The 12,127-nt window shown below is 36.2% G+C and overlaps 1 protein-coding gene across 6 annotated transcripts in view; it reads right to left on the bottom strand.

The window, feature by feature from the left end:
* Positions 1-1,840: 1,840 nt before the first annotated feature.
* LOC18446530 (replication factor C subunit 3) overlaps positions 1,841-12,127 on the bottom strand; it is a 35,420-nt gene continuing 25,133 nt past the window's right edge. The window contains exons 6-11 of one of the 6 annotated variants that reach the window (XR_967077.3): positions 4,711-4,840; positions 4,551-4,614; positions 4,403-4,471; positions 2,428-2,538; positions 2,257-2,307; positions 1,841-2,127 (exon numbers count right to left, since the gene is read on the bottom strand). Coding sequence is in view for 5 of the 6 variants with exons in the window: in XM_006856646.4 (XP_006856708.3) it covers positions 2,439-2,538; positions 4,403-4,471; positions 4,551-4,614; positions 4,711-4,840 (363 nt within the window). In the remaining variant the exon portion in view is untranslated. Of the gene's footprint in view, positions 2,308-2,427; positions 2,539-4,402; positions 4,472-4,550; positions 4,615-4,710; positions 4,841-8,397; positions 10,136-12,127 lie in introns of those variants that run through there. The other 5 variants (XM_006856646.4, XM_020674986.2, XM_088852114.1 and 2 more) reach the window with 5 other exon arrangements.

Here is a 12,127-nt window from a genome sequence, read left to right as displayed (position 1 = left end):
TTACATAGTGCACCTGCCCATGGTCTTAATACAACAGGTGCGCTTTGTAACATTATGGCCAAGCCTTCACAAGTACGACGAAAACGATAACGCGGGCACAATTGGAAACCCGATTCACTACGGCTCTGATACCAATATTGGAATAAATGGCTCAACGACCGAAACGAAAGCAAAATAAACAACCAGGAACCGAGTATCATACATGAGTTCTCACAAAAGAGTTTCAACGAACAAATTTGGAGCGAGATGATCAACTCGTGTTAGCAAGTTCAATAACTACTAGAGTTGTCGAAATCGATTCCACACCGTAAATCCCGAGCGAGATAAAAACTCACAAATACTCTCACAAATGCAATATAATGAGCAATCTGAGCTCAACTCTCACACACAACTCTATCTCTTAAAGCTGGTCTCTCCTTAAAACTCAAATGGAGAGGGATTGTACTTTCTCATTTTCTCTCTCTCAAGAGGAGCTCTCACACTTTCTCGTGTGTATTGTTGTGCCCCACCCAATCCCCTTTTATAGTAAGAAAAATTATCATCTCATTCATGTTGGAATAACCTCATCATAAATGGGCACTTTTAAAATGCACGATGCATGCCATTCATAGGAGGGTAACCCCCTCATGAAGATGTGCAACATCTCTCGACTTCCCTTCACAAAATAACGTAAGTCATGAAGGGAGTATGGTCCACATGGGTGTACCCTCACATTAGAGATGCACCTTCATGTCTACATGTATAAAACAAAAGATATATTTTTTAATTTATACACCATGCTACTCTATACTACCATTTCAAGACAAAGATAATGATAAAGGTAGGGGGATATATATATATATATATATATATATATATATATATATATATATATATATATATATATATATACTAAGAAAATAAGGTTTTAGAGTAAAGGGTTTAGTACCACATCTCTTATATAGTAGAATGGACCATGTTGGTGAGGCTATAAAAGGAGTTGAGAGAGAGAACTCATTTTGATGTGTACTCGTCCGCACATGCAAGTATGCACAGACGTGTAGCAATACTAAAATCATAATTGTTTAAAATCATAATTGTTTATGTAATATATTATGTAAGAGATTGTCTACAAAAAGACTATTTACTTTTTATACAAGGTCACAATCATTTGCCCTTTGACTTTCAAAATGGGTGGTTGTAAGCAATTATTGGACTTTATCACCCCAAACCAATCCAATTTGACATTTAATGAATAAGAATAGTTGTGACCTCCAAGTAACAAGGATAAATAGTAAGTTTGTAGACAATACCATTATATAATCATAATATAATATGCATTATATAATATAATATATATTTTGGCCGAGTATGAGTTGGGTCAACCTGGACCACGACACGACCCGGTGTTGGGCTGCCATTTTTGGACTCTGACCCGAGCCATCAAGTCGAAAAAATAAAACCTAGACCTGGACCCCGACCCAAGTCGAGTCAAGCCATTTCTCACCCACATCTTATAGAAACCACACCCTTTAATTTATTAAAATGTATAAGATAAAACCATTTGCATTTGGTATATGTCACAATCATTAACTTTTAGACGTGAAATGAGGTAGCTAGAGGTGTCACTTACTAGTAACAATCATTTACTAGCACAGTCAAAAAAATATAATTTCTTGTACTATGTGAGACTTTAAGCTGTCGGATTTTTACCTCCAATGGCTAACTGATTCTGACCTCTTTTAGAAAAAGTAAATAGTCTTATAGTATACAATCCCTTAATTTATAACTAATACCTTAATTTAATTAAGAATACTTTGGCACGGATTCCATAAATTACAATAGTGAAATAGACCAACAGTGAGAAGAATACCATGATTTTGAAAATAAGCTTACAATATTCCGCTTTCCTAAGAGACCATGAAACATTTATGTGATGCTCGACAGTGGGGCATTGTAAATAAAACTGCTAATTGAAACCACTTCAACTTGCATATTCACCCCAAAAGTAAACAACAAAACAAAACGAAAAGCCTTAGAGCTGCAGCAATATACATCAGATTGCATCTCATTTTGAGGCATGGGGTCAGGCAAGCCTGTTTTCCATGGATAAGTTGGAATCTCGGAAACATCAAGGGATCCTCCATTCTGCATGCAGAAAGAAACCCCAGTAGAATGTCCAGTAAACTCAGCATGGAGAACCACTTGAAAATATCTCATCCTCTAAAGCAATGCCACAAGCTTTTTCCAATAACTAGAAAATAAGATTAACCTTACGCTTTAAAATACACCGAGGTCCCCAAAACCAGAAAAATCAATATGCCTATGCTGATTACACAAACATCAAAAATATGTGTTACAAGTTGGGCTTCAGAAGGATAGTGTATAAAATGATATCAATGTATTGCGAGGACAAAGAACTAGAAAGAAAATAATAGAAAAATGTACCATAATGGCCTTCACTTGGCAGCTGCCTCCATAGCACAACGAACATGAGTGAAAGAGCCTATGAGTGATCCAAGCTGCAACTTATCATTGCATCCAAAGCTCAGCCTGTATCTGCAAAGCCCCCCATATGAAACCAATGAATCCTTTTAAGCATAATCAATCAAAAACTCTTCTGTGCAAAGTGAGAGAGAGAGAGAGAGAGGGAGGAGCCTGTCTGGGGAAGGGGGGGGGGTTTGTACTTTCCCAATCAGTATATTTCCAAACATATCTGTTTTAGGAAAAAGAAAGAACATTTCCACACATTCTTTTGACCTCAAACCGAACCAACCATCAGATCCACAATTCAGCCATTGCTTCTAACAAGCATTCTTTTAACCTCAAACTGAACCAACCATTAGATCCACAATTCAGCCATTTCTTCTAATATGCATTCACAAATCATTGACTAAAACCTTAGAGTACAGAACTCTGTATTCAAATTACAAAGACATGGGATACATTGGTTTCCCAATTGACTTTCTCGAAGAGTGACAAAGCACTTATACTCTTCCTGCTTTTGTCATAAATATGATTCGATTTTTAACGTGGATGGAAATGTAGGAGGTGACCCGGATGAAGCTGAATATGATGAGGAAGATGAAGTAGGACAAGAAAGAAGAATCACATGCTAGGAATGATTTGTTATCTTGGAAGGGGTTTGGAGCAAGGAGAACATTATGTTTTTGGAGCAAGGAGAAAAGGTGAAGTGTCCGAAACTCATAATTTGACCAAGTCAAATCACACTATTATTTTCCGCACTATCCTTCCTACAATCTCCTTTTACAAAGAACTTAATGAAACTTGTGCCCCTAAGTTTCCAATAATTTTTAGATGTTAATTCATTTTCCCAAATGGCCAGGTTCTATGTAACTATATCGAATGAATGCCCATCCGAATGAATCGGCCTCGACTATCAAAGCTAGGATAGACTGCGCACACCAAGCAAAAGTTTTAGACAATTCAATTACTGAATGCATAAACCTTCCCTTCAATATTTCGCTTTACAAATTCCCTTTTTATCAAAACAAAACTAGATTATCCTCATATTAAGAATAAAAGACAAGCTGAAGCTTGCAGATTAGTGCTAGCATAGGAAAGGGATCTAGGAGACATGTTTGCACTGTTTCCCACACATTCCAAAACCATCCTTTATCCCTATTAGCCAAATAACCCATCACACCCATAAACCCTTTCAATTTGTAGAAGCTTTGTTTTAGCAAGAAGTTTCCCCTTGGGACTAAATATTAGTGGCCTTGCCCATACCCATACAATAAGCAACGAGTTGTACTCAAAGAACACATCTATATGACGTGTCATAAAGAGCCCAAATGAACCTATTTGAAGATTTGAGGCCTTGTCCTCTTTCACCCCATCCCACAGTGTCCAAAGGAAGACTTTTGTACCTTATGAGCTCCCTAAGGTTTCATAACACTCATAGCATGTGGCTTGTTAAGCAAGCATCCATCTTCCCTCGGCGCCTCAGTCCATGAATGTGACCATGATCCCCCATAACATCCTCCAAACAAGGAACACCTGCTCGGCTGCTCCTTCAATAATTGATAATGGTAGATTGCAAGAACTGGTGAGAGGGTAAGGCCTTGAATGCCTCAGCCAATCGAACATTACGCTCGAGTCAGATAGTAAGTAAAGAATTTTCATGAGATTTTTTGGGTGCTTCAATAAAATTTGTCTAAGCCATGGGGTTACTATTTTCAACAGTGCCATATTTGTCATTTATACAGAGAAAGCACAAGAATTCTACAGCAGCAAAATAATCAAATAATCTAGTCTCCATTAGCATTTGGAATGTCATATTCATAAATTGCGAAGTAGATACAGGAGAATTCATATGACGATAAAACAATCAGTATCACCAGTTGATATTGCATAATGTGGGACCATGATTGGAAAATCAACAAGAAAAAGGAATACATACTCAATATCTGCCAAATCATTGATAAGTTGAACTCGAACAGTTGATGGCATTTTGATCATAAAAATAAACCTGCTAACAAGAATATGAAATGGAAGTTAAATAAACAAACATAAGATTCCATAAAGACATTACTAGAGTATATACTTACATTGTAACCTCTCTCACTATGTCAACCAACGCCAACCCTTTTGTAGTCTTCATGTCAGATATATCTAGCTGAAGTTAACTTTGCATATCCATATTGCTCTTAAAAACCAAATAATGTATAAAACTTAAAATGCAATGAATCAGCACTTTGAAGAGGATACATTTGTAAGAAGTTGCAAAGTCCTCATTTAGAAGCCAATTGGAAATTTGCTCGACATCTTTTGGCATTGGGTTGCCAGTGCAAAGGTAAACAGCTTTCTCAGACACATGCTGGGAAGCCATATGAGTCGACTACAAAATATAAAGAGAGGGAGAGAAAACTATAATCAGACCCAAACAAGTGTGTTATGTGTTCAGACACCCATACCTTGGCTATGTTAGAAAGCCCAACAGAAGCAGACTCATGTATAGAGAAGTAACAAAATTGGAACTAATCACAAGAAGAAGGGCAATCAATATGGAATAGAAAAAAATGAACATGCAGACCATAATAAAGCAAAGGATGAATAAAATATTCAATATGTGACAAAGCTTAGGCAGAGACGAAAAGGAGTACAAACCGGCTAAACAAAAAAACCAAAGCAAAGTAAACAATTCCAAAAATAAATACAAAGGAGACACATAAGAACACAACTCAGATATTCCACTCCAACACTCAAAACACTAAAAAGGAAAGGAAAGAATAAAAAAGCCTTAAAATAAGTAAACAAGCACAGCATTTCGAAAGGTGCCAAGCATTCCTAAAAATGTAACCAAATTACAACAGTCATGATAATATTCAGAAAGACAAACTGAGTTGCATACCCATGACCATGCAGAAGCCTTTTGCATCAGATTCCTCATCTCCACTATCTTTAACAAGTTCCAGCGCATAGTTACAGGGATCTTCCAAGGAGGGGTCACTTCCTCTCTTAGATCTCATTCCGGCACTCTGAAACACAGGATCTTGAATCCCTATGATTCCATGATATTAAGGATCTCAATCCGGGAAATCAGACATCTCGATCCTAAGTTAATAGGACCTAGATCCCTATACCAAAATCATCATTCTATGAATAAGCGGAATTGCAATTCCACCAACATGGAATCGAGTAACCTATGCTTTGGGTGCGAGTTACAACAGTACATTTATTGGTTCATATACAATGGAGAATGCATCTCTATTTTTTTTTATGACCTACAAACATTCCAAATGCCATGATTTCTTACATATTTTATTGTTCACAACATTATACAACTTATGACTTGTATCTAGTTTCAAAGGAAGGCAACAAGAAGGGCAAGGAGAGAGAAGGAAGAAGTGTGTTAAATTTGGTAGTTGACAAAGGGTTCCTTCATTGAAAGTGCAAGATTGCCTCTGAGAAATTCTTCCTCTCTATTCTTGCTTTTCTGCACCAGTTTCACTGTACCTAAATACGGAAGCTCAGAGAGTTTATTCTTGACAATGTTGAGACGGAGATAGACTGCAATGTTCCCCAAGGAAGTTGAAAAGAATAGGAGTCCACAAAAGTCCCCAATGAATGTATCTATTCGCCAATTGATGAGATAGCTAGGTATTACATCATCATATTGGTCTTTTAGGTATTATTACTCATTTGTGAAATCTTATGTCGTTGATACCAAAAAGTCTAAGAGATTTCAATGGCATAATTTTTTTTACATTGACATTTGCGTTTGTGAATTGAGAAAAAGTTAAAATTATTGTTAAATGGTAATCTGATAATCGAACATCGGGAACCTCAATATTAACACGGCAGAACGTGATCCCATCGCGTAAGGGATCTGCTACTTACAGCTTAGGAACTCGATCCCTAAAAGTCAAGGACCTCAATCCCTCATTGTTTCAAAAAAGGGCTACCCAACACCTAGTCTCCCAAGAGACCATATGCTGCGTCAACTGGGCCTGGGCATCCTTCTTGGGCAGAAGTTCCTAGGCACCCGTCCAGACGGGCTACACGAATGCCTAGGCAGCAGCCCAACGCCCAATGTAAAAATGGCTGAAAAAAAATCTTTTTATGGGACCATATTGGTCATTTTTACTCATGAAAAGGGGGTATTCTAGCCCCCCAAAGTAAAAAAACTCTTCCTATGCCCTAGAACACCCAAAATTAATCGATTTTGTGATTTTTTAAAACAAGAAAATTTTGAGAAAGTTCATAGAATCATATTAAACCTTACCATATCTTATTGCAATCAATTTTAGGATGATTTTGACCTTGTTAGACAACCAAAACATTGAAGATAAAACATTCAATATTGAATTAAAGATCTATTTATTTTCGTCTTTTGTACATCATTTTGTATTGGTCAATAGGTCACATTTGAGACTTCGAGTCTATGAGTATGTCTGTATTAAGTAAGGACTATAGAGTATGGTATATCGATACTAAATCACTAATACACTATGTACTTAATGATTTGAATGTAATTCAACTTTCATGCGCATATATTTGTATAAAAACATTAGTTAGAAAACATATAAATGCATAAATATACATATTTAACACATATATACAAATATGTGTATCAGGACAGCACATACATGTATTAATCGTACATTCTGGCCGCCTAAGATTCTAGGCATTTGCCAAGGCACTAGGCACCCTAGACGAACCCTCTCCCCCCCCTCCCCCCCCAAACAAAACCAAAAAGAAAAAGCACCTAGAGGCCGCCCAGCTTCTTTTTAAACCTTGCATTCCCTACATTTGACCATGTACGGATTTCGTTCCCTCAACCACCGAACTTCGCGGTTTCCTCACTCCACGCTTCCGCTCCCAACCCCAAAGCTTTTTTTATTCCACCCTAAGTAACTATGGTCTAGGGTGATTTCCTGTGCATGAATCCCTTGCAATGCAAAAAAATAAGCATCTTAAACAGAGTGTGAGATTAAATTATCCAATTCAGGATATGAAGAAGCACCTCTCACAAATCTCAGCTCAGCCTCTGAACCACCATAATGCAGCAACTATGTAAAAGGTCGCTTCCTCATCCCTTCGACAATTAAAAAAAAAGAAAGGCAGGTTTACAGCACGGAGATTCTAACAACAGTTTATTTTATTCATTCTCTTCCCTTCAAGAATATGACTCTTTTGATTGCTATGTTAATAATTATGCTACTCTGAAATGCTTCATCAGGTTCTTCCAACGGCAGGATGGTTCTCACATAACATTGGCTAGTTTTGTGAAAACAATCAGGGAAGGTTTTGGCAGAAGAAGCTTTCAAGCACGCTAGTAAAGAGTTCATTTACCTTCCTTGAGTGAATCAATAATAGAAGATATTGCAGAGAGTACGAGATCCCACAGCTGTCAAAGATTAAGATTTACTTAGCAGAGAGAGAGAGAGATTGCAGCTGGAATTGAAATGCCAATATTCATTAAGCCATTGACAAAATCCCATTGTCCAAATCAAGACGATAATTATGCCTAAAGAGGCTTTAAACCATTTAGGACCCATGGACTCAATGAGATTTGGATCCAAGCCAGAGATTGTCTTTACCTGGGCAAATACAAGTACCTTCCAAAATTGAGTTGTATGTTTTGCAATTTTGACCATAACATTAATAAGTGATTGTAAGGACGTCAGAAACATCTTTTATTTCATCATATCCCACCCTGAACAAAACATCTTTTATTTCATCAAATCCCACACCAAGCAAAACATATTTTATTTCATCAAATCCCACCTCGAGCAATGACTGGAATACATTACCAATAAAATGAAATAACAACAGGGAACTTCAGAAAAACCTCCACCATATCCCAAAGTTCAAAGTTCACATTTTATATACTATTTGAGGTATACAATAATTTTTTCATGCTCAGTCAAGGTGTTAGAAAACTCAAAATTCTTTTCTTTTCTTCTTTTCTTTAAAAAAAATAAAATGAAATACTCATCTATCGATTGTAAAGTAGATCCCAATATTTTGGATCAAGAAAAGACTCCTAAGTAGGTCTTTTACCCCAAGGACCAAGTGTGCAATGTTCTCCCATGACACATGCACTCATAACAAATTTGAAAGAAGAGATAACATTGTCACAGCTTGGTACGTTTGAAATACATATTTTGGTGGGTCTGGATGTACATTACCATTGATAGTCCACTTTTACAACAAAATACTTAAGATAATATTTATTTGTTGCATCATAGTAAAGTTATTTTTGATAAACTTTTTATTTGTTTACCATATCACCTAATCTCTTTAAAAAGGAGTTTTTACTAAACTCAATATAACTTTATTGATGCAGGAAGAAAAGGTGGGAAATGATATCCACCCTCTTTCCGATCCTCAAACAAGTAAAATCAGCGATACATGAGAAGAATCATGGTTGTAAATCAACCCAATAGAAGAACTTTTTTCTTATACAAAATAAATTTAAGTCCAAAATAACATATCCTTCTCATGGGCAACGCCCCATTTCTAATACAAGCAACCAAGGAAAAAAAAATCCAAAATATTCCTCAATCTATCTCTCCTATCAACCCCAATATTTTAGGAATACACAAAACATTTTTATCCATTTATAACTTTCGTACTTTCCCTCCCTCATTCCACTTCCCTAGGATCTCTAAATCCCATGCTTCTTATTCTAACTCCTCAACTTTAGGTCCTCATTCAAACTCACACACCAACCATTAAACTCCTAGTCATCCTACAGTTTAGGATTCGCCCACATGATGTCCATCTTTAAAGGACTTCTAGCTAATTGGTGAATAACTAAATTACTAGCCATGCCCATATAATAAATAAAACTACTTTTTGATGCAGGAAAATTGGAGGGAAACAATAAAAACAGCAAGGAGCAAGCTAAACACAAGCACAAGTCGAATAAACCTAGGGTTTTTTCTCCATACCCCAAGCTAGGGCTCCAAAAGCCTAAGCTTTTCTCTTTTTCAATTTCTAAAAATATGTGGAATTGACCCTCTCAAGGCCCCACATACCTTATATATTATAATTCAATGTTCAAGGATATTCATGTCCATACAATGATTAAAATAACCTATATATCCTAACTTAAACTTAAATTTCATAATGATAAATTTACCCCTGTGAATAGTACTCATGAATAGTACTTATGAATAGTTCCCATGAAATAAACAAAAATTTATAGAACCCTAGAATTCTTAAAAAACTAAAAACCCTAGGAATGAACCCTAAAAGCAAACTATAATAAACATCCATTAAAGTTAAATAAAAAGAAAGAATAAGAACAAATTTTCCCTCCATCATTCTCCTCTGGTTGGAGAAAACTCATCCTCGAGTTTTGAAGTGTGCTAAGATGAACTTGGCATTAATCCGGCAACATTCTTTCACTCGAATATTGTAAACATGATATTGGGAATTGTGGGTTACTGCACAGATCAAACACGATGATTAAGCACCAGAAGAAAGGGTCATTGCATGTTGATAGAATATTTTTAATCACATAAACTTGTTGAAATTGCATCACTTCAGCCATGTAACCGTGCTGAATTTGCCCCGGCTCAGCTTTAGAACACACCACGAGTGCATCTTTGAGATCAACGATTAAACCAACAACTTCACCTTTCAATTCTCCTTTGAGTCCGGCATTTATTTTCCTCATCACCTACCAATTGAACCACGAAATCTTGATCATCATAATAGATTAGATCTTCTACAAGATTTTATTCGTCATATAAATATGCGTTGAAGATTGGAAGGGAATCCCAATTTACAACTTGCTAATTTTTATGCAATTTGTGTCAAAATAAATAATCGCATCCTCTAAATCGAAAACCCTACAGTTATGTTCCCAACATCTAGGTCTTCTGTCACTATCATCACTCGACTCCTTGCGTGGAGCGCAAAAGTGAAAAGGCTTGTACTTAAGATCCTCTTGGGCTGAAAGATCGTTGTCTTGCCCATTATTGAGGCATGCGAATTATTGTGCCAACTGTCGTACTTGCCTTTCAAGTTCCTCAATTTTGTCATCTATGGGATCACGGAGTGGATCTACGAAAACCCCCCTCTACAACTCCTTGTGGCCATGGGTTCACTAAAATCACAAACCCTAGGCAAATAATCAATAAAAATTGTTGAAATCAACAAGATCTACGTTGTTTTGACAAAACTTTGGCAAAAATAAGTAAACCCTAGACCCCATTATAACTTCCCCTCTTTGTTGTTGATCTGGGGCACCAAAAAACTGTTGCTACAGTAACTTTGTACATGCTATAGTAACTTCCTTCCTTGCTACATTAACTTCTGTGTAGATCGCGCGCTCTGATACTACTTGACATAAGAGAACTTGAAGAAACGTAAAAAAATCAGCAATAAACACCTTGACACAAGCAATTTTGGAGCAATCCTAAGGCTTTCTCCCACCTAGGGCTCAAGTCTTAGGCTTCTTTACAAGACAAAGTCTTTCTTTTCTTAAAGATGAATATATGGATGACTCTCCAGCCCATCCAAGCCCTTACTTATACTAAAAAATTATTGTTTTGGACAATATTTGTCCATACAATTAACTTTTGACCAAAAATTGTATAAGGCTGACACCCTAAATTGTACAATTAAGGTGCAACTCAAAAATTCATCTAATTGATCATCTCAACATTGAGATGTATAGATATGGGAAAGAAAAGAGAGTTCAAGTCCTAAAAATAGTAGATCTTTGTTGTAGCGAAAAACAAACTTCAACTGGAAAATCAAGAGGGAAAAACTCTCTCTCTCTCTCTCTCTCTCTCTCTCTCTCTCTCTCTCTCTCTCTCTCTCTCTCTCTCTCTCTCTCTCTCCACCTCTACACATTTAAACTTTTTGTTTTTTATTCAACCAAGAACTTACAATAAACATCCTCCTTTTAAAGGGGAATTTACTATCTAAAAGATAATGGTTGTGACCTCCTTGTACTAAAAGTAAATTGTCTCTTTATATATTTTTTCTTATTTATAACTTCCTAAAAGATCTCCCTAATAGATTAAAATAAAAATAAAAAATAACCCCTCCTCTTAAAAGATAAGTTTCTATCTCACTTCCTTATCTTTTGAATAAGGCTGCTTATAAAATCTCATTAAAAAAAGAAAGCAAAGTGACCCCCTAATTCCTAAAATAAGTAAAATTCCTAAAAACTAACACAAAAATTTACCCACATCTATGCAAATAAAAATAATAAAAATAAAAATAAAATTTTTGAATCAACCCATTCTTGATCTACATCATTCTCCTCTGGTTCGAGAAAACTCATCCTCAAGTTTTGAAATGCGTTAAGATGAAATATGCATCAGTCCCGCAACCTTCTTCAATGGGTCACTATATGTCGATAGAAATTGTTCACGCTCAGCCCTAAAACATACCAAGAGAGCATCTAGGAGATCAGAACTTTTGATGAAGGAACCAACTTCACCTATTGATTCTCCTTTTGAGTCCCTTTTTTTCTTCATCAAATACAGGTTTAACCACCAAATCTTGATAATCATCATAGATTGGATCTCTTACAAGATTTTTTCCATCATCTAAGTATATATCAAAGATTGGTAGTCGATTCCAATCTACAGCATGCTGATTTTCGATACGACCTATGTCAAATCAACCTCTTTCTCCTTCAAATCATGCAAACCAA

This window comes from Amborella trichopoda, chromosome 11, assembly GCF_054954075.1.
Source record: "Amborella trichopoda isolate Santa Cruz 75 chromosome 11, AtrichopodaSantaCruz75HAP2 v2.0, whole genome shotgun sequence".
Lineage (NCBI taxonomy): Eukaryota > Viridiplantae > Streptophyta > Magnoliopsida > Amborellales > Amborellaceae > Amborella > Amborella trichopoda.
The sequence above is the reverse complement of the archived record's forward strand: the minus strand, read 5'-3'. Positions and strand labels throughout refer to the sequence as shown.